At 38.3% G+C, this 24,327-nt stretch overlaps 1 protein-coding gene across 2 annotated transcripts in view; it reads right to left on the minus strand.

The window, feature by feature from the left end:
- SBF2 (SET binding factor 2) overlaps nt 1–24,327 on the minus strand; it is a 483,767-nt gene that overhangs the window by 365,583 nt on the left and 93,857 nt on the right. For both annotated transcript variants that reach the window (XM_047693703.1, XM_047693702.1), the window contains exon 2: nt 15,756–15,841. In XM_047693703.1, coding sequence (XP_047549659.1) covers nt 15,756–15,841 — 86 coding nt within the window. The remainder of the gene's footprint in view (nt 1–15,755; nt 15,842–24,327) is intronic.

Here is a 24,327-nt window from a genome sequence, read left to right on the forward strand (position 1 = left end):
GTTTAAAATGGCAGAGCAGGGGCGCCTGGGTGGCTCAGTGGGTTAAAGCCGCTGCCTTCGGCTCAGGTCATGATCCCAGGGTCCTGGGATGGAGCCCCGCATCGGGCTCTCTGCTCAGCAGGGAGCCTGCTTCCCTTCCTCTCTCTCTCTGCCTGCCTCTCTGCCTACTTGTGATCTCTGTCTGTCAAATAAATAAATAAAATCTTAAAAAAATAAAATAAAATAAAATAAAATGGCAGAGCACTTGAACATTCTTTTTCAAAGAAGACATACAGATTTCCAACAAGCATATGAAAAGATGGTTAACATCACTGATCATGAGGGAAATGCAAAACCACAAGGTAATATTACCTCACACCCGTCAAATTAGCTACTATGAAAAAAATAAGTGTTGGTGAGGCTGTACATAAATGGGAACCCTTGGGCACTATTGGTGGGAATGCAAAGTGGTGCAGCCACTGTGGAAAAGAGTATGGAGGTTCCTCAAAATATTAAAACTAGAACTACCATACGATCTAGTAATTCCACTTTCAGGTTTTATCCAAAGAAAGCAAAAACACCAACTCAAGGGATGCCTGGATGGCTTAGCCAATTAAGCATCTGCCTTTGGCTCAGGTCATGATCCCAGGGTCCTGGGATTGTCCCACATCAGGCTCCCTGCTCAGCGGGAAGCCTTCTTCTCCCTCTGCCTGACACTCCACTGTGTTCTCTCTGACAAATAAATAAATTAAAAATTTTTTTAAATTTTTATTTATTTGACAGACAGAGATCACAAGTAGGCAGAGAGGCAAGCAGAGAGAGAGAGGGGGAAGCAGGCTCCCCGCTGAGCAGAGAGTCCGATGCAGGGCTCGATCCCAGGACCCTGGGATCACAACCTGAGCCAAAGGCAGAGGCTTTAACCCACTGAGCCACCAGGCACCCCATAAATAAATAAAATCTTTAAAAAAAAAATTCAATAAGTTATAATGTACCCTTGTGTTCACTGAGGCATTATTTACCATAGCCAAAATATGAAAGCAACCTAAGTATCCATCAAAGGATAAATAAAGAAAATGTGCCACAAATATGTAGTATATATATGAAACAAACCCTATGAAATTTGTTCATCAAATTAGCATGATGAAGACTGTCTTGAACATTGTCTGACACCAAATGCATGTTTGTTTTTTTTTCCCAATAACAACTAGGTGTCCAACAATTCAAGAATTCTGACACTAACTACCAGTGTTAGCATAGACTCCGCAGGTCAAGGACTCAGGACTCAGGTTCCACAAGAATGCCCTCTCTTTAGATAATAGTTGCAAACTGGGTCCCTAAGCTTATCCACTTCTGCACGCAGAATACAAATCCAAAATACCACCTCTGCCTCAAGTTCAATAATTTGTTAGAAAAAGAGAATTCAAGAAAAAAATATTTGTATTTACCAATCTATTATAAAGAATACAACTGGGGAACAACCAAATAGAAGTATTAGGCAAAGTATGGAGAAGGGGGACCTTCAGAGCCTCCATACCTTCTCGAAGGACACTACCTTCCCACCATATCACCAATACAGAAGATCTCTGAACCCTTTCATTTAGGTGTTTTTATGGTAAATTTTAATAGGTAGTCAAGACTGATTAAATCATTGGCTGCTGGTGGTCTCCAGCCTCTCATCCTTCCCTAGGGAGGGCTGAAATTTCCGAACTTCTATTCACAGGGTTGGTTCCTAAAGCAGTCTAGGGTCCACTAAACCAATCAGCTATTCATTAGTATAGAAAAGACAGAATAGTAAATTCCAAGAGTTTCAGGAGCTCAGAGCCAGGAACTGACACAAAGACTAAATATTAGCGATGTCACAAAATAAAACAGCCAAGGAGAATTACGATAAGGAAAAAGACATTCAAATTCAGCAAGAATACTGTGGTAGAGAAAAGCTAGCTGTTCACTAAATCTGTTTCACTTTTCTCCTGGACACATATCTAGGCTTTATTTGCCCATTAAACTCCCATTATAGTTAAGAGGGTGGGGGGCTACATTACTGACTTCTGATAAATCGAATGAAGTGACACACACACCCTCCCAGGCCTATCCCATGAAAGTCAACCCTATCCTCCATGCTTTTCTTACCACTCTGTCAGTGGCAATACCCAAGATGACCTTGAGAATAACACTCTGATGATGGTAAACCCCACACCCATCTATCCCACGCCATTAATTAGACTTCATGAGTGTAAGAAGAGAAAAACTTCTATCATGCTAGCCACAAAAATCTCAAGGTTTATCTATCATAACAGCTATTATTACCTTCATGAAGTAAGAAAATATTAAAAACTTCAACTGTAATTTCAGATGGGAAAGACATAAACTACACTTCAGAATAAACCCTTGAGATGTGAGTAAGATAGGTGATGAGCTGACAGTGGATGGCAAGAAATCATAACACTATAGCATATTAAAATATTAACAATCACCTGATAATAGCCCTTAGAAGAAGTAGTATTATCAGAAAGGGTAAATGAACTTTCAAGGTTTTAATTCTTGATGCCATATTCTTTCCACTGTACCACACTTGTCTCTCAGAGAAATGGAGACAGCAAATCAAAGAGAATCTTTTGAAACATATTATAATAGAGAAATAGGATAATAGCTAAAAGAGAAAAAGTCAAGAAAAGATTTTTTTTTTAGCTAGTCTTAACGATATACTTGGGATCGATGGAAAGAGAAGACTCAAAAAAGGAACTGGAAGTTAAGAAGAGTAGAATAATCCATAGCAGTGCTACAACAATTATAGGACAGATGAGCAGCAGTACTCCCTGAGGTAATGAGGGCCAGGCTATTTGCAAACAATGGGAATTTGTAGTAGGTTAGGCCTATGTAGATCTACATCTTCCTCAGGAAATTCTCTAGGGCTGTGAACCTTGCCCTATGGTGGCTTGTGAGAGCAGTACTGAAGTAGCAGACCACAGAGACTGGGTAGCTGAAAGATTCTATGGCATAATGGAGATTATCAATACATCAGTAAAATAAAGAGAATTATAAGTAACTGAAAAGTCTAGTATAAGATAATAAGCCTCTTCAATGAGCATAGAGGAATGTGAGAATAACATTAAGACTGAGTATCCTCCACTTCAGAGATGCTGAGGGAGATGCAACCTGCCACGTGGTTTTACTACTTCAAAGGCACAACTGTCTAGGAGTAGAAAACAAAAATGTGAGTTCAAACCACCACTTACCAGCTTAACCTCCATTTATATCTACTTGCTTTGTCATGAACAGAACTTTAAAAGTCCTTTTTGTAGTCCCTAGCATGTTTTAAAAGCCATGCAAAATTGAAAGCCCTTCCACAAATTCTTCATATCATCTTTAAAACTGACCATCAGGAGCACCTGGGTGGCTCAGTCAGTTAGGTTTGGTTTTGGCTCAGGTCCTGATCTCATGCATCTGAGGAACAAGCCACCTGATGGGCTCCCTGCTCAGTGGAAGTCTGCTTTAAGATTCTCTCCCTCTGCCCTTCCCCCAACTCACAACACATGTGCTCTCTAAGATAAATAAATAAATCTTAAAAAAGAAAGGAAGGAAGGAAGGAAGGAAGGAAGAAAGAGAGAGAGAGAGAAAGAAAGAAAGAAAGAAAGAAAGAAAGAAAGAAAGAAAGAAAGAAAGAAACTGAGGGCTCCTGGGTGGCTCAGTCTGTTAAATGTCTGCCTTCAGCTCAGGTCATGATCCCGGAGTCACAGGATTGAGTCCCACATGGGGCTCCCCACTCAGCATGGTATCTGCTTCTCCCTCTGACCCTCCCCCCCTGATGCTCTTTCTCACTATCTAATAAATAAATAAAATCTTTTTTTAAATAAAATAAAATAAAAACTAAATTCATCACCAGTACCCCATATCAGCACAAAGGCTTTGGACACTACCTATAATATCTTTTATAAGTATCTTTTATAATTATATATTTTTATTTTTAGCTGTCTTCATGTATTTCTCAAATCTCTCTGGCTGGCAAATTAACCTGCCTTCTTTATTCTAAATAATTACTCATACAGGTGGCTTTTTATACTCACATGCAGAAACCCACATTTTTACCTTTTGCCATATATTTCATCTTCTTAACTAACAGCCTATAATTACAGCCTCTTAAAATCTTTGTGAATCCTGATTCTATCATCCAATATTCTCACTACCTTTCTCATTCTCCTTTCATGAATACTTCCCTACAAAAAAGGGAGAATATTGGGAGGAGTCAAGATGGCGGAGAAGTAGCAGGCTGAGACTACTTCGGGTAGCAGGAGATCAGCTAAATAGCTTATCTAAAGATTGCAAACACCTACAAATCCAACGGGAGACTGAAGAGAAGAAGAACAGCAACTCTAGAAACAGAAAATCAACCACTTTCTGCAAGGTAGGACTGGCAGAAAAGTGAATCCAAAGCGACGGGAAGATAGACCGCGGGAGGAGGGGCCAGCTCCCGGCGAGCGGCGGAGCAACGGAGCAAAATCAGGACTTTTAAAAGTCTGTTCCGGGGGCACCTGGGTGGCTCAGTGGTTGAGCCTCTGCCTTCAGCTCAGGTCATGATCTCAGGGTCTTGGGATCGAGTCCCACATCGGGCTCTCTGCTCTGCAGGGAGCCTGCTTCCTCCTCTCTCTCTCTCTCTGCCTGCCTCTCCGCCCACCTGTGATCTCTCTCTGTCAAATAAATAAAAAAAAAATTTAAAAAAAAAAAAAAAAAAAAAGTCTGTTCCACTGAGGGACATCACTCCAGAGGCTTAACTGGGGTGAAGCCCAGGCGGGGTCAGCGCGGCCTCAGGTCCCGCAGGGTCGCAGAAGGATCGGGGGTGTCTGAGTGTCGCAGAGCTTACCGGTATTAGAACGGGGAAGCCGGCTACAGAGACAGAGCCGAGGAGTGACTCTCAGCTCGGGGTTGCCTTGAACCGGTCGCAGGCTCGGTCAGCTCGAAGCGAGGCCGGAGGCCAGGGTGACGGGAGTCATTGGGCGCTGTTCTCTGAGGGCGCACTAAGGAGTGGGGCCCCGGGCTCTCGGCTCCTCCGGGCCGGAGACCAGGAGGCCGCCATCTTCATTCCCGTCCTCCGGAACTCTACAGAAAGCGCTCAGGGAACAAAAGCTCCCGAAAGCAAACCCGAGCGGATTACTCAGCCCGACCCGGGTAAGGGCGGTGCAACTCCGCCTGGGGCAAAGACGCTTGAGAATCACTACAACAGGCCCCTCCCCCAGAAGATCAACGGGAAACCCAGCCAGGACCAAGTTCAAGGAGTGTAGTTTCAATACCAAGGAGAGCGGCGGAATTCCAGAGGAGAAGAAAGCAAAGCACGGAACTCATGGCTTTCTCCCCATGATTTTTTAGCCTTGCAGTTAATTTAATTTTTTTTTTCTTTTTCAATTTTTTTTTCTTTTTCTCCTGCTAAATTGTTTTAACTTTTACCATTTTCTTTTTTAACGTTTTTTAAATAGCTTATCTAATATATATATATTTTTTCCTCTTTTTATATTTTTTCTTTATCGGCTTTCTTTTTTTAAATAGTTTCTTTCTTTTTTTTTTTTTCTTTTTGAACCCCTTTTTATCCCCTTTCTCCCCCCTCATGATTCGGGATCTCTTCTGATTTGGCTAAAGCATATTTTCCTGGGGTTGTTGCCACCCTTTTAGTATTTTACTTGCTCCTTCATAAACTCTTATCTGGACAAAATGACAAGGCGGAAAAATTCACAACAAAAAAAAGAACAAGAGGCAGTACCAAAGGCTAGGGACCTAATCAATACAGACATTGGTAATATGTCAGATATAGAGTTCAGAATGACGATTCTCAAGGTTCTAGCCGGGCTTGAAAGAGGCATGGAAGATATTAAAGCAACCCTCTCGGGAGATATAAAAGCCCTTTCTGGAGAAATAAAAGAACTAAAATCTAACCAAGTTGAAATCAAAAAAGCTATTAATGAGGTGCAATCAAAAATGGAGGCTCTCACTGCTAGGATAAATGAGGCAGAAGAAAGAATTAGCGATATAGAAGACCAAATGACAGAGAATAAAGAAGCTGAGCAAAAGAGGGACAAACCGCTACTGGACCACGAGGGGAGAATTCGAGAGATAAGTGACACCATAAGACGAAACAACATTAGAATAATTGGGATTCCAGAAGAAGAGGAAACAGAGAGGGGAGCAGAAGGTATACTGGAGAGAATTATTGGAGAGAATTTCCCCAATATGGCAAAGGGAACAAGCATCAAAATTCAAGAGGTTCAGAGAACCCCCCTCAAAATCAATAAGAATAGGTCCACACCCCGTCACCTAATAGTCAAATTGACAAGTCTTAGTAACAAAGAAAAGATCCTGAAAGCAGCCCGGGAAAAGAAGTCTGTAACGTACAATGGTAAAAATATTAGATTGGCAGCAGACTTATCCACAGAGACCTGGCAGGCCAGAAAGAGCTGGCATGATATATTCAGAGTACTAAATGAGAAAAACATGCAGCCAAGAATACTATATCCAGCTAGACTATCATTGAAAATAGAAGGAGAGATTAAAAGCTTCCAGGACAAACAAAAACTGAAAGAATTTGCAAATACCAAGCCAGCTCTACAGGATTTATTGAAAGGGGTCCTCTAAGCAAAGAGAGACCCTAAAAGTAGTAGATCAGAAAGAAACAGAGACAATATACAATAAAAGTCACCTTACAGGCAATATAATGGCACTAAATTCATATCTCTCAATACTTACCCTGAATGTTAATGGGCTAAATGCCCCAATCAAAAGACACAGGGTATCAGAATGGATCAAAAAACAAAACCCATCTATATGTTGCCTACAAGAAACTCATCTTAAACCCGAAGACACCTCCAGGTTTAAAGTGAGGGGGTGGAAAAGAATTTACCATGCTAATGGACATCAGAAGAAAGCAGGAGTGGCAATCCTTATATCAGATCAATTAGATTTTAAGCCAAAGACTATAATAAGAGATGAGGAAGGACACTATATCATACTCAAAGGAACTGTCCAACAAGAAGATCTAACAATTTTAAATATCTATGCCCCTAACGTGGGAGCAGCCAACTATATAAACCAATTAATAACAAAATCAAAGAAACACATCGACAAGAATACAATAATAGTAGGGGATTTTAACACTCCCCTCACTGAAATGGACAGATCATCCAAGCAAAAGATCAACAAGGAAATCAAGGCCTTAAATGACACACTGGACCAGATGGACATCACAGATATATTCAGAACATTTCATCCCAAAGCAACAGAATACACATTCTTCTCTAGTGCACATGGAACATTCTCCAGAATAGATCACATTCTTGGTCCTAAATCAAGTCTCAACCGGTATCAAAAGATTGGGATCATTCCCTGCATATTTTCAGACCACAATGCTCTAAAGCTAGAACTCAATAACAAGAGGAAATTTGGAAAGAACCCAAATACATGGAGACTCAACAGCATCCTTCTAAAGAATGAATGGGTCAACCAGGAAATTAAAGAAGAATTGAAAAAATTTATGGAAACAAATGATAATGAAAACACAACGGTTCAGAATCTGTGGGACACAACAAAGGCAGTCCTGAGAGGAAAATATATAGCGGTACAAGCCTTTCTCAAGAAACAAGAAAGGTCTCAGGTACACAACCTAACCCTACACCTAAAGGAGCTGGAGAAAGAACAAGAAAGAAACCCTAAACCCAGCAGGAGAAGAGAAATCATAAAGATCAGAGCAGAAATCAATGAAATAGAAACCAAAAAAACAATAGAACAAATCAACGAAACGAGGAGCTGGTTCTTTGAAAGAATTAATAAGATTGATAAAACCCTGGCCAGACTTATCAAAAAGAAAAGAGAAAGGACCCAAATAAATAAAATCATGAATGAAAGAGGAGAGATCACAACGAACACCAAAGAAATACAGACAATTATAAGAACGTACTATGAGCAACTCTACGCCAACAAATTTGACAATCTGGAAGAAATGGATGCATTCCTAGAGACATATAAACTACCACAACTGAACCAGGAAGAAATAGAAAGCCTGAACAGACCCATAACCAGTAAGGAGATTGAAACAGTCATCAAAAATCTCCAAACAAACAAAAGCCCAGGGCCAGACGGCTTCCCGGGGGAATTCTACCAAACATTTAAAGAAGAACTAATTCCTATTCTCCTGAAACTGTTCTAAAAAATAGAAATAGAAGGAAAACTTCCAAACTCATTTTATGAGGCCAGCATCACCTTGATCCCAAAACCAGACAAGGATCCCACCAAAAAAGAGAACTACAGACCAATATCCTTGATGAACACAGATGCAAAAATTCTCGCCAAAATACTAGCCAATAGGATTCAACAGTACATTAAAAGGATTATTCACCACGACCAAGTGGGATTTATTCCAGGGCTGCAAGGTTGGTTCAACATCCGCAAATCAATCAATGTGATACAACACATTAATAAAAGAAAGAACAAGAACCATATGATACTCTCCATAGATGCTGAAAAAACATTTGACAAAGTACAGCATCCCTTCCTGATCAAAACTCTTCAAAGTGTAGGGATAGACGGCACATACCTCAATATTATCAAAGCCATCTATGAAAAACCCACCGCAAATATCATTCTCAATGGAGAAAAACTGAAAGCTTTTCCGCTAAGGTCAGGAACACGCCAAGGATGTCCGTTATCACCACTGCTATTCAACATAGTACTAGAAGTCCTAGCCTCAGCAATCAGACAACAAAAGGAAATTAAAGGCATCCAAATCGGCAAAGAAGAAGTCAAACTATCACTCTTCGCAGATGATATGATACTATATGTGGAAAACCCAAAAGACTACACTCCAAAACTGCTAGAACTTGTACAGGAATTCAGTAAAGTGTCAGGATATAAAATCAATGCACAGAAATCAGTTGCATTTCTCTACACCAACAACAAGACAGAAGAAAGAGAAATTAAGGAGTCCATCCCATTTACAATTGCACCCAAAACTATAAGATACCTAGGAATAAACCTAACCAAAGAGACTAAGAATCTATACTCAGAAAACTATAAAGTACTCATGAAAGAAATTGAGGAAGACACAAAGAAATGGAAAAATGTTCCATGCTCCTGGATTGGAAGAATAAATATTGTGAAAATGTCTATGCTACCTAAAGCAATCTACACATTTAATGCAATTCCTATCAAAGTACCATCCATTTTTTTCAAAGAAATGGAACAAATAATCCTAAAATTTATATGGAACCAGAAAAGACCTCGAATAGCCAAAGGAATATTGAAAAAGAAAGCCAAAGTTGGTGGCATCACAATTCCAGACTTCAAGCTCTATTACAAAGCTGTCATCATCAAGACAGCATGGTACTGGCACAAAAACAGACACATAGATCAATGGAACAGAATAGAGAGCCCAGAAATGGACCCTCAACTCTATGGTCAACTCATCTTCGACAAAGCAGGAAAGAATGTCCAATGGAAAAAAAGACAGCCTCTTCAATAAATGGTGTTGGGAAAATTGGACAGCCACATGCAGAAAAATGAAATTGGATCATTTCCTTACACCACACACGAAAATAGACTCAAAATGGATGAAGGATCTCAATGTGAGAAAGGAATCCATCAAAATCCTCGAGGAGAACACAGGCACCAACCTCTTCGACGTCAGCTGCAGCAACATCTTCCTAGGAACATCACCAAAGGCAAGGGAAGCAAGGGCAAAAATGAACTTTTGGGATTTTATCAAGATCAAAAGCTTTTGCACAGCAAAGGAAACAGTGAACAAAACCAAAAGACAACTGACAGAATGGGAGAAGATATTTGCAAATGACATATCAGATAAAGTGCTAGTGTCCAAAATCTATAAAGAACTTAGCAAACTCAACACCCAAAGAACAAAGAATCCAATCAAGAAATGGGCAGAGATGGGGCGCCTGGGTGGCTCAGTGGGTTAAGCCGCTGCCTTCAGCTCAGGTCATGATCCCAGGTCCTGGGTTCGCGCCCCACATCGGGCTTTCTGCTCAGCGGGGAGCCTGCTTCCTCCTCTCTCTCTCTGCCTGCCTCTCTGCCTACTTGTGATTTCTCTCTGTCAAATAAATAAATTAAAATCTTTAAAAAAAAAAAAAAAGAAATGGGCAGAGGACATGAACAGACATTTCTGCAAAGAAGACATCCAGATGGCCAACAGACACATGAAAAAGTGCTCCATATCACTCGGCATCAGGGAAATACAAATCAAAACCACCATGAGATATCACCTCACACCAGTCAGAATGGCTAAAATGAACAAGTCAGGAAATGACAGATGCTGGCGAGGATGCGGAGAAAGGGGAACCCTCCTACACTGTTGGTGGGAATGCAAGCTGGTGCAACCACTCTGGAAAACAGCATGGAGGTTCCTCAAAAGGTTGAAAATAGAACTACCCTATGACCCTGCAATTGCACTGCTGGGTATTTACCCTAAAGATACAAACGTAGTGATCCGAAGGGGCACGTGCACCCGAATGTTTATAGCAGCAATGTCTACAATAGCCAAACTATGGAAAGAACCTAGATGTCCATCTACAGACGAATGGATAAAGAAGATGTGGTATATATACACAATGGAATACTATGCAGCCATCAAAAGAAATGAAATCTTGCCATTTGCGACGACGTGGATGGAACTAGAGGGTATCATGCTTAGCGAAATAAGTCAATCGGAGAAAGACAACTATCATATGATCTCCCTGATATGAGGGAGAGGAGATGCAACATGGAGGGTTAAGGGGGTAGGAGAAGAGTAAATGAAACAAGATGGGATTGGGAGGGAGACAAACCATAAGTGACTCTTAATCTCACAAAACAAACTGAGGGTTGATGGGGGGAGGGGGTTGGGAGAGGGGGGTGGGGTTATGGATATTAGGGAGGGTATGTGCTATGGTGAGTGCTGTGAAGTGTGTAAACCTGGCGATTCACAGACCTGTACCCCTGGGGATAAAAATATATGTTTATAAAGCTGTAAAAAAAAAAAAAAAAAAAAGGAAAAAAGAAAGGATGAATACCCAAGTTTTGTAGCAACATGGACGGGACTGGAAGAGATTATGCTGAGTGAAATAAGTCAAGCAGAGAGAGTCAATTATCATATGGTTTTACTTATTTGTGGAGCATAACAAATAGCATGGAGGACAAGGGGAGATGGAGAGAAGGGAGTTGAGGGAAATTGGAAGGGGAGGTGAACCATGAGAGACTATGGACTCTGAAAAAAGATCTGAGAATTTTGAAGGGGTGGGGGGTGGGAGGTTGGGGGCACCAGGTGGTGGGTATTGTAGAGGGCACGGATTGCATGGAGCACTGGGTGTGGTGCAAAAATAATGAATACTGTTATGCTGAAAAAATAAAAAAAAATTAAAAAAAAAAAAAAGGGAGAATATTCTCTTCCTTCTTTTCTACACTCAGTTCCCTGACCACCCAGGATTTATATCTTGGTCAAAAGGACAACTGCTATCCCATTTGTTATGCTCGATGTATTCTAAACGGCTTAAAGAATTAGAGCATTACATGGTACTTATACCAACTTCTCTGCACAAATAATATCCCATACTAAGACTACTTCTATGTTAAAACTGCAGAATGTTGCATACACTATTTTTTTCCTCTTTTCTCCAATATATACTCACAGTTATAGAACACTGGATTCATATTGATGGTGGTCAAATCCCTAGTTTATAAATAACTCAACTACTTTTTTACAAACATGAAACTTAAAAATTCTAACTAAACATTTATTACTCTTTTACTCAAGCCACATTTTTTTTATCATACTACTTTAGTCTTCTTAAAAAAAATCAGATAGTTCTACAAATGCCTCAGTGCAGGCATACCAGTGAAGAATATGACATAAAATTTTCTGAATAATAATACAAAAGGATTCACTTCTGAGACTGGGCATCTTTAAAAAGAGCTAGTGCCAGAACAATACTATTTTGCTTATGTCCAAACCCTAGCCAATAAAAATACTTCATCCCATAATCAGAAATAGATTGTTAGGCATAGAATTCCTCTGCAAAACAATTCTTACATTTTCTTTGAAATACTGTTACTAAAATTAACTGTAACTTTATTTATATGACTGTCTGTGGTTTTCATGTGTGCCTAAAAAGCACGAGAAAAAGATAAAAATATCCCAGAATTGGAAAAGTAGTCATTATGTTTGGTTTAGCTTATTTTCATATTTTTATTTTTAAAATCCATCCAAATTAAGTTCAGCATTTCTCAAAAGATGAAAGGGGAAAAGGGGCAATTTTTTACAAAAGATTTTATTTGTCTGAGAGAGAGAGTGACAAGAGGTGGGAAGGGGTAAGGGAGAGAGAAAGAGAGAGAGAGAGCAGGAGCCAGGGGAGGGGCAGAGAAGCAGACTCCCCACTGAGCAGGGAGCCTGACGTGGGACTCAGGACTCTGGGATCATGACCTCAGCAGAAGGCAGACACTTAACTGACTCAGCCATCCAGCTGCCCAAAAACCAAATTCTTTACATAAAAACAGAAGGAACAAATTCAGCATCCTCTAAATTAAATTTGGGTTTTGACTTATTAGTGAATGGATACCTAAAGTCCTTTCCCACAAGTCATAAAGCTTAATCTTCAGGCTAAACACAGTAACTTGTGTCAGAACTTATATACAACAAATATATGCTGATTGAGGAGAGGTGCAATAGAAAATAATTTCAGTATTATACTCTGAATCCATATTTATCCTCAGGCAAAATAAACATGTGAAGTTGGTTTCTATACAACACAGCATTCTCTTAACATTTCTGAACCTCAGGTCTTCAAATTTATAGAACCCTGATTTCAGATCCTGCCCTTACACTGAAATATAAATGCCAACCATAGTTTAAAGTGTCACTCTCAGAATATTCTCAGATTGTGGCTGAGACTAAGAGTCACTACTTCATGTGGTAATGGGTTTAAAACCTAGCTCTGCTACATCTTAGCTGTTAGAGCTTAGTGAATTTGTTTTAACTTCCTAACCCTCAGTTTACTTATTGTAAATTAGATAGACTACCACTATTCAACCAATTTATGTGAGTTCATCATAATCTATCAATCCTATGCAACCATTAGATATTAATATTAATATGATATGCTAAAAGTTGTGACACGACTTTGGAAGGGCTAAGATTTTTTTTTCCCCTGTAAATCACTGGCATAGGGTCACAATCACCCTGGAATCAATGAACCATTTCAGGGGGGTGCCTGGGTGGCTCAGTTGGTTATATGTCTGCCTTCAGCTCAGGTCATGATCCCAGAAACCTTGGATCAAGCCCCACAAAGGGCTCCCTGCTCAGTGAGGAGCCTGCTTCTCCCTACCCCTCTGCCTGCTGCTCCCCCTACTTGTGCTCTCTCTCCCTCTCTCTGTGAAAATAAAAATAAATAAATAAAATTTTAAAAAAAACAAACCACTTAGGGACTGAGCCAGATCACCTCCAATTAGACTAAAATTTTATCAGGCCTATATCTGGTCTAGATACGACAGGAGTTACTTTAAGTTACACAGTATCTCACAGTTATTCAAGTTATTATTATTCAAGTGCAGAATAGTTACATGCCCCTAACACATTAAGCATAGCACAAAGCAATAAATAATAAAAAGACAACAAAAATTTAACAGTTAATGAGTCTATCATGTTTTTAAAATGGGCTTTAATACATGTTAGATCAACAGATTTATTTTGTATTTGACAAAGCACAACAGACATTAAGAGTATCAAAATTGCTACTCAACAAACCCCCCCCCAAAAAATTGCTATTCAATGATGAAAAAATTAAAAAGAAAAACAATTTCCAATGTAATCCAGCAGATAAAATATTTTTTAAATATTAACCCAGCACCAAAAAAAAAAAAAACTTGAAATGCTTTGCTAAGAATCAGCCAAGAGGTCATCTAGGAAAATCTTAGGTGAGGAAAAGTTCTGTCAACCTCTTAGCTCCTCCACTTCACCAGTCAGTGGCACATGACTCTACTTGTTACTGGAGATACACTGATAGCACTTGAACATGGGAGTGTCTGTCACACAAGGGAAAAATACCATTTACTAGGTAGTGAAATCAGTATGTGTCTCTCCCTCCCTATAGGAAAAACACCAGAGACAGCAGGGTATCCATTTCAAAACACAAGAATAACCCCTTCCCAGTCATAGCTAAATAGCCCCAATAATGTCTGTTGTTCTTGAAACTTACAACAGTGGTTTACTGTTCACACTGTCAAAATGATGTAGTTTACATTCCTCCACACTCTGGGAGAACTCACAAAAAAACTTTTCAATGGTCCCCAGCACCAAAATTTTCCCCTTTCAGTCATCACTAGAAAGGATGCTGAAGCAGGGCTTAAAAGCTTTATTAGCGCAAATACCTGCTTATTCATAAGACCAATTACAAGTATATGTATGCATGTGGGGGAGAAGAGAAAGGACTATAGTAAGGAGCTCTCCAGAAAGTTACTTTTCCTGAGATCCTCACATTCTTTCCCCATTTTTTTTTTTAAAGATTTTATTTATTTATTTGAGAGAGGGGGGGGGAGAGAGCATGAGAGGAGAGAGGTCAGTGGGAGAAGCAGACTCCCTGCCGAGCAGGAAGCCCGATGTGGGACTCAATCCCGGGACTCCAGGATCATGACCTGAGCCGAAGACAGTCGCTTAACCAACTGAGCACACAGGTGCCCTCTTTCCCCATTTTTAATACCAAACTTCAAGATTTGCCCTCTCTGTGTTTCTACAGAACACACAGCCCTCTTTATACAGTTGGGTTATAACAAATTAAGCATTCGACAATGTATCTTTTATCCCCTCTAAGCAGAAATGGACAGTCATTAGCTAGAATGAGAAAATTCCCAGTTTTCAACATCAGTTTTATTCCTACTGGGTATTTCAGACCCATGATAACAAGAGAATGAACAATTCTGCTGTGGGGGTTGGGGAGGAAGGGGACATGCTGCAACATGTCGAACAAGCAACAATGACAGCAATCATCATCATCATCATTATCAACAAGCTACCTCATTTGCTGAGCACTTACTTAATGGACGCCGTTGTTCTCAGCATTCTGTATATTTTTTCCCATTTTATCTTTATAAGACCCTATGAGATTGGTACTGTCATTATCCTCATTTTATAGATGAGGACACTGCTGCTCAAAGAAGTTAAGTAACTCGACTAAAGTCATACCATACAGCTGGGATTTCCACCCAGACAGTCTCCTCCATAGCCTACACTCTTCACTATCAAATCATACCAAATGTTCTCTCAACAAGAACTGCTTTAGAGAAAAGTTCTCGTGTGTGTGTGTATGTGTGTGTGTGTATATATACACTCACATGATATAAATACATATAGACACACACATACACACATATCCACACTCCACTATGTTTGAGAACAAAACTTTATAGTCATTGCAAAATACCTTTGTTAAGTATTTGTTTAGTGACACACTACCACTGAAGCCACTAGGCTAAGATTTTAACTAACGAGTCAGGAATTTTTCAGCTTCCATTTACATAAAGATCATCAATTTCTTCTTTAATATTATAAAGAAGTTCAAAAGAGAAAAGAATAGCAAAACAGGCATTCCAGAATCAATATATTCAAAGGATACTGTACTTGGGGACAGGAGGATTATTTCTAGTAACATGTTACGTTAAATCACCAGATTACTTAACAGTAACTATAAAATAAATAGAACCATAAATGTAGCATAAAAAGAAAAGTATCACTATAAAAGCACAATGAAGCAACATCAACTTACCAATTCAATTCCCTGTGGAAAAGGTGTATCATCCCAGTCCTTCTGCGGAAATCTCTGGATTATTTTCCCCAGACCTGCTCCTGACCCTATTAAAATCAAAGTGAATTAGTTATACAGCATAAAAAAGTCTTAATACTTGTTATATTAATACTTATTTATAAATGTGTATTTGTTGAAGAAATCAATATATTAATTAAATATTCTCAAGTTTTAAGAGGCTTAATAAAAGTATTTACCTTCTAAAGATAATATTGAAATACCAAGCAATCCCTACCCTATAGACCCCAAAAGAGTGACACATATGAAAAACTAAGAAAAATAAACAGAGGCATTAATATCTAGAGCCTCTACCATACCATGAGAGAACTACTCCTATTCCTAAATAAGGAAAGCAATCTTCTCAGTATATCTAGTTGAAACCTAAAGAAAACTCTTCTAGGAAGACAAGGTAATCTTAAAGTGACAAACGAAACGGGATTATTAGGACTATGCTTCAGTTATAGGGTACATGGGCACTGTTACAGGTAAAGTAAGGATTTTTAGAGTGGTCTGAGAACCTGACAATTGTGTAAGCAGGGTTTCTCAACATCAGCACTACTGGCATTTTGGGCCAGATGATCCTTTGTTGTGTGCTGGGGGTCAGGGCTGGGCTCGTCCTGTCTAGGTTATTTAGTTTAGCAGCATCTTTAGCTTCAACCCACTATCACCACCAAGTCATTACAACCAAAAACATCTCCAGACATTGCTGTGTCCTGGGAAAAGGGGGCAAAACTGCCCCAGGTAAAGCCACCAACCTATAGTGTCACTGTCTTAAAATTATCCTGTGATTCTAAAGAACAGATCAACTTATAATTGAACACTGGAGATATAATCTGTGGGTAAATTAGGGATGGAAAGTACATGTTAGATCTAAATTACGTTTTGCTATCCATTTTTTTTTTTTTAATTTGACAGATCACAAGTAGGCAGAGAAGCAGGCAGAGAGAGAGAGGAGGAGGAGGCAGGCTCCCTGCTGAGCAGAGAGCCTGATGCGGAACTCGAGCCCAGGACCCTGGGATCATGACCTGAGCCGAAGGCAGAGGCTTTAACCACTGAGCAACCCAGGCGCCCCACGTTTTGCTATCCTTTTTAAAGAGCATTGGGTCCTTGCATATTTTACCTGTTGTCCCAGTTGACTTCATAGCAAAAGCACCACACTCTGGTTATTTGTACACCTACCTTAAAAAATTATCCACCATCATCTATTACTCTTTCCCCGTGAAATCAACTTCCCCCTTGGCCCTCGTGTAGAGTTCAATCACTTTAAGGACAAATTTTATCTTTAAGGGACAAATAAAAAGTTTAATTCATTTAACTGAACAACTCAGTACTGTGTTCTAAAAATGAGGTCACATTTGAAAAGGCAAAATAAAAACATTCTCAATTAAATTAACAACTCTGCAGTATAGTAACTCCTCATATATCCATCATTATAGGGGAATGAAGGATCTCATTCAAGGTAAACCTAAATTAAAAGTGGTTATCACAGGCACTTACTTTTTCAAAATCTACCTCAAACAGAACCACTTCTGACATGGCAAGCAGAGCTAAGTCAGTAAATTGCTAAGTGCTGGGGATAAACAAATGAAAAAGACATGACCCCTATCCTCAAAAAATTCATAATTATTAGGAGAAACAAATAAACTGATAATTTCAGTATATTATGGTAAGTACAAGGATAGAAGGGAATTTAACCCAGCATAACAGAGAATACTATAGAAAACATTCTAGAAAAAACGACAACGAGCTTTTTCTTTCTTTCAGTACCATCTTTGTATCCCCAAGCACAGAGCATCCTAAATACCTGGCATTTAATTCATACTGAGTTAAATGTTAATTTTAATAAATTTGTTAATACTGACATAAATTGTTTTCAAATCACATCTCCCTGTCTTTTCAAACAGAGATAAATGCAAGTTATTTATCTTATGTTTAACAAGGTATCCATATATTGCTTATTCAGTTCTAAGAGTGATATGTAATACATTTTAGGCTCAAGAAATACTTTACACATTTTTTTACACATTTATAAAAATTATAAATGTTAATTGTAGAAAATTTTTTAAATATATAAAAATATAAGAAGAAATCACCCATAATTCCACAGCTAGAGAAAATCACTGTCATTATTTTAGACTATTTTATCCCAAGTTTTTTTGTGAACACATGTATTTTTGTACACATATCTTTTTCTACAGAATTAAGATCATACTAAACTCTAGCTATATCTATTCAAACTCTAGCTATATCTATTCATTTATTACTTGGTATTTCACAGTAAGTCTTTGATGTTAAACACACATTTTCTAGTTACTATTATAAATAATACTGCAAAAAAGCATCTTTCTATATGAATCTTTATCTTCACCTCTGTTTTTCCCAGAAAAATTCTTCAATATATAACTACTGGGTGAAAGAGAATAAAAAATTTTACAACTAGCACAATCCCATAGGGCCCATCAGAAGACATTCAACAGTCTTTTTTACATTCTGTAAATTCTTTAAGCATAAGATCGGCATTTTCACCACATTCTTATCAACTATTCTAAACATTCGTTTGCTTTAATTACTGTCAATTTGAGAGATTAAAAGCTCTTCCTTGGCAGCAGCATAACTTTCCAAAGTTCTCCAGAAGTAACATATTTACTGATTTTAAAATTATATGTAGTGTTTCAATAACATGAAAGCTCAGTTTGAAATACTGATATAACATCTCTAAATGCACACAGAAATATGATTCATGAGTGATATAACTTTCAGTTATATCAGATAATGTTATCTGAAAATGGAAATTATGTTAGAAAATAACAAAAACAGGGGCGCCTGGGTGGTTCAGTGGGTTAAGCTGCTGCCTTCAGCTCAGGTCATGATCTCAGGGTCCTGCGATCGAGCCCCGCATCGGGCTCTCTGCTCAGCAGGGAGCCTGCTTCCTCCTCTCTCTCTGCCTGCCTCTCTGCCTGCTTGTGATCTCTGTCTGTCAAATAAATAAATAAATAAAATCTTTAAAAAAAAAAAAAAGAAAATAACAAAAACGGTAAAATAATATCTCACCACAAATAAAATGCATATAAATTGCTGCAGCTACCAACTTTTAAGGAACTTATGAAGGTATCTTACAAAAAGTAAATGAACATTGTTTCTTGTTTCTTGATTTTTTAAGCATTTAGTCAGAGTATTTAAACTCATTTTCCTGGTTTACATATTTTATCTGACACTTATTCTTATACGCAATACTCTTTGTAGGTAAGAATGCTAAGAAGATGGCATTTTACATTGAGAAGCAAGCCACAGTGAGGGAAGTGTTCTAGAGTCAGATGTCCACTGTGGACTGATCACTATGACTAGAAGCAAAGTACACCATGCCAACCAGAGCGGCTGTAGAAGCAGCTCTTATTTGTACCACATATTAAATGGGGCTGAGTTATTGAGTTGGGGAGGAAGAAATTCCTTAAAAGAAAGGGGACACTTCCTACAAAGGAGAGGTGCTAGGCAGACAAAATTGTGATTGTCCAATGCATTGTATGTAGCTAAACTGGAAAAGGAAGGGCCAGTTAGTAATCAGTGCCTTCATGTTTTCTTTCCAGTCCCTGGTCTCCTACCCCATCATAAAATTAAGAAATAGGATGACTGATGTAGTTAATATATTGAAAGGGGATGTTCAGCAGGATGCCAACACATTTGGAAATGCTTTTCTTTGAAAAAAGTATATATTCTAGACAAACTGTCCAAAACAAATTTACAAAGGGTGAGGAAATACTGATGTGGTCAGGCACACTTTTCCCTCCTTTATGTTTGGTAACCCACTTTCCCCTGGGTCCTGCTAGGGCTGCGGACTACCCAGCTCAGCCACAAAGATTAGCAAATGACCTAGGATGATCCAACCATCCATCACCCCCCTGACAAAGTGACTTGGTCAATGGCCCCAGAAGAGCCCAGCATATTCTCTGGGGTTGCTAACTAATATACTACAGGTATGGCATTGCCAGAAGTTAGAAGGAAGGAGTGTATCTGCAGAAGAACTACTGAATGAGTAAGGAATGAAATACTCTGCTCCGCACAAAACAGGATGCTTGATAATTTGTTTGTACCAATTGACAAAAATCAGTTACTTGAGTGCCTTCTCTGCGTGTTTAGAGTATAGATGTACAAAGTATATACTGCTTGGTTTAATATAGACTCTGAACTTTGAGAGATGCTACTCTAATATATGATTCACTAAATCTTCCTGTGATATGTTTATCTAAAAAACTAGATCAGGGGTTACCCACACTAGACTAGCTATATGATGTCCATCTGTTCACATCATTTTCTATCAAAAATGGCATCACTCACAGTTCAAGAAAGGGCAGCAGTCACATTCAAGAACATACAATCTGGGGCACCTGGGTGGCTCAATGAGTTAAAGCCTCTGCCTTCAGCTCAGGTCATGATCTCAGGTCCTGGGATCAAGCCCTGCATCGGGCTCTCTGCTAGGCGGGGAGCCTGCTTCCTCCTCTCTCTCTGCCTGCCTCTCTGCCTGCTCGTGATCTCTCTCTCTGTCAAATAAATAAATAAAATCTTTAAAAAAAAAAAAAACACATACAATCCTACCACTCCTCTCACCAGCCAGAAAAAAATTACTAAATCCTTTATTTGGTTATTATATTTATTGTTACTTGTCTGTCTCATCTCACTAGGATGAAAACAATGATTTTTGTCCTACTTTGTTTACTGATGTATCCTAGGCACTTAGAATAATTCCTGGTATTTATTAGATACTCAATAAAATATTTGTTGAATAAATAAATGGGACTGTAGGTGGGTAAGGCCATCTATAAACTGGCAAGCAACTTATGACCAGAATGACCTGGCTGTAAAAGGTATGCAAGACAAAACAAATCCTCCAGCGAGGGAATTCTGAATAGGAAAAATGAGACTAAAGCAATAAAAAACAAACAAACAAACATAACAAATGTATCAAAATTTGCGATGATAGGTGCACCTGGGTGGCTCAGTCAGTTAAGGGTCTGTCTTCAGCTTAGGTCATGATCCCAGGGTCCTGGGATCGAGCCCCAGATGGGAATCTCTGCTTGGTGGGGAGCCTGCTTCTCCCTCTCCCTCTGCCACTCCCCCCTGCTTGTTCTTGCTTGCTCACTCACTCTCTCTGTGTCAAATAAATGAATAAAATCTTTTAAATAAAGAAAAAAAAAAAGAAAAAGTCTTGTTATGATGTAGAAAAAGGTCAGGCACCACAAGTGGTCATGTGTAAAACCCAAGTTAAGGAACAACAAAAACTCTAGGCAGACTTGCCAGCAGAAACAAGTGAAGAGTATACACACATAGAAGGAAGCAGAGATGCCACAAGAGAAAGGCTGTACTGTTAAATTCTACCTCCAGTAAACTCTGGCAGCACTATAATGTCTGTCACCAAACTTTAGAGGTGTTGTTTTTTTTTTCTTTAAGAGACAGAGAGAGAGATCACAAGCAGGCAGAGAGGCAGGCAGAGAAAGAGGGGGAAGCAGGCTCCTCACTGAGCAGACAGCCGGATGCGAGGCACGAACCCAGAACCCTGAGACCAGGGCCTGAGCCGAAGGCAGAAGCCCAACCCACTGAGCCACCCATGGGACCCCAGAGGTATTTTTATGATATCCTTCCCTCAAGTTAGAATGAATAGGTCCGTATTACTTGTCACTAAAGAATCCAAACTAGAATACACTGTATCAAGCACCCTGATTAGATCAGCTCCTTCAAACTGGTAAAAGATCTGGAAACAATTACATTAAAAGCTTTAGTCGGAAAACTTAAAAAGAAAAGTAATAGGACCTAAGAGACTATCCTGCTCTAAATACCTGAAGAGCTATTACATAAAAGAAGATGGAGTGAAGCAAACTAGAGCCAAAGATTTAATTCTGATTATTTTTTAGTTATTTTTGAGTCAACATAAAGAAAGAACCTTCTAGGAATGACAATTATTTAAAAAAAAAAAAAAAGAATGATTTGTCACAGAACGCAATGATCATACCTGAAGTTTTAGAACAAGCTACCAATTTTTCTGGTCTAGGAAACCATACAGAATGGTAAGAGAACAAATCCAGAAAAGCTGGCAAGCAAACTATCACATAAATTCATTTATTTTATTTATTGTTATTTATACAATAACACTATGCCAGGTTTGTGTTAGGTGCTGAGAAGACAAGGATAAAACTTGCTGTGAGAATATTTAGAACTTGAATAGAGGTTTTTGAAATGCAAATAAAAGGGCAGATGTAGGCACAGTATAAGACAGTAAAGATTAGGAAAGAAAACCATATTGTTTAGAAATCAGGTCATGAGTCTAATGAAATCAGAGACAGACTAAAAAATTTCAAACTAAAAAATCCACATTTTTGGAACAGAGCTATTTCTTACTTCCATTTTGATGTACTAGCAGCATCATTTAACCCAAAGACGAGAAATGTAAATTTTCAAAAATCCAAATAAAAAATAACTAAGGGAGTATACAAAAGAAAAAGCTTTAAAAAAAAAAAAAGAAAGAAAGAAAGAAAAAAAAAACTTAAAAGCTGACATCCTTTCATGGCTTAAAAGGCAATTCAAAATTGTCTATAAGTGTACGATGCTCACATGAAGACTTCTTCTCACGATGACTTTGTTTTTTTAGATGATTTTTACACCTAGCAAACTTTATACTCAGTCTAGTATTATGCTTTAATACTGCAAAGATATTCATGGAAAACTGTGGGAATTTAAGTATGAACTTTCTGCCTGGCTAACACATTTCAAACTAAATTTATTATTATTTACATGCAAAAACAAAAGTTGCTTTAGTTCTATTAATAATGAAGTGTATTTGTCTTTTTCTGTGTAGCTTTTTCACTTAGCATTATGCTGGGGGGTAGTGGAAAATAGGGAAAGATTAGTCAAAAGGGTAAAAACCTTTAAGTATGAGTTGAGTAAGGTCTTTTCAACATCTGTTTATGATAAAAATTGTTATGATAAAAATTCTTAATAGGTGGGTGTAGAGGGAATGTAACTCAGTATGATAAAGGCTATATATGACAATCCCACAGCTAACATCATACCCAGCAGTAAAAAGCTGAAAGCTTTTTCTTCAAGATCACAAACAAAATGAAGATGCCCACTCTTGCCACTTTTAAAACATAGTATTGGAAGTCCTAGCCAGAGCAATTAGGCAAGAAAAAAAGAAATGAAAGGCATCTAAATTGGTAAAGGGGAAGTAAAACTGTCACTATTTGCAAATGACATGATATTATATACAGAAAACCTTAAAGACTCCACCAAAAAAAAAGTTGAAACTAATAAACAAATTCAGAAAACTTGCAGGATACAAAACCAATACATAAAAATTGTATTTCTATATGCTAATTAGAAAAACTACTGGAAAGAGAAACTAGGAAAATAATCCCATTTACAATTACAGCAAAAAGAATAAAATACCTAGGAATGAATTTAACCAGGGGGATAAAAGACCTGTATACTGGAAACTACAAGACACTGATGAAAGAAATTGAAGACACGAATAAATAGAAAGGTTTTCCATGCTCATTAATGGAAGAGTTTTTCCATATTGCTAAAATATCCATACTACCCAAAGCAATACACAGATTCATTGAAATCCCTAACAAAATTCCCATGGCATTTTTTATAGAAATAGAACGAGCAATCCTAAAATTTGTATAAAACCACAAAAGACCTAGAATAGACAAAGCAATCATTAGAAAGAACAAAACTAGAGGCAATAGACTCCTTGATTTCAAGCTATATTACAAAGTTATAGTAGTCAAGATAGTATGGTATTGGCATTGGTCATGATCTCAGGGTTGTGAGATGGAGCCCTGCATTGGGCTCTGTGCTCAGCAGGGAGTTCGCTCAAAATTTTCTCTCTCAATTTCCCTCTGTCCTCCCCACCCCCTCGCAGCCAGCTCATGCTGTCTCCCCCTAAAATAAATAAATAAATCTTCTTCTTGTTTTTTTTAAAGAACTACAACTTAACAACAAAAACCAAGTGATCCAATAAAAATATAGGGCAGGACATGAAAAGACATTTCTGCAAAGAAGAGATACAAACGGCTAACACCATATAAAAAGATTCTCAAAAAAATAAATAAAAAATAAAAAGATTCTCAACATCACTAAATCATTGGAAAAATGCAAATCAAAACCACGAGATATCACCTCACATAGATTAGGATGGCCACTATCAAAAATCCAGAAAATAAAAAATGTAGGGAGAATGCACAGAAACTGGAACCCTTGTGCACTATTGTCTAGAATATTAAAAAAAGGAAATCTTGTCATACGAATGTTTTGAGGACTTTAGGCTAAATAATATAAATCTGTTACCAAAAAAAAAAAAAAAATACGATTCCATTTACATGCAGTATGTAAAGCAGTCAAGCTCTTAGACAAAAAGTAAAATGGTAGTTGCCAGATGCTGCAAGCAAGGTGGAAAGGTGAGTTGTTCACTTAGTAAAAAGATTTAGTTTTTTTAGCAAGATGAGAAAATTCTGGGGATATGTTATAGAACGATGTGCTA

Source organism: Lutra lutra, chromosome 10, assembly GCF_902655055.1.
Source record: "Lutra lutra chromosome 10, mLutLut1.2, whole genome shotgun sequence".
Classification (NCBI taxonomy): Eukaryota; Metazoa; Chordata; class Mammalia; order Carnivora; family Mustelidae; genus Lutra; species Lutra lutra.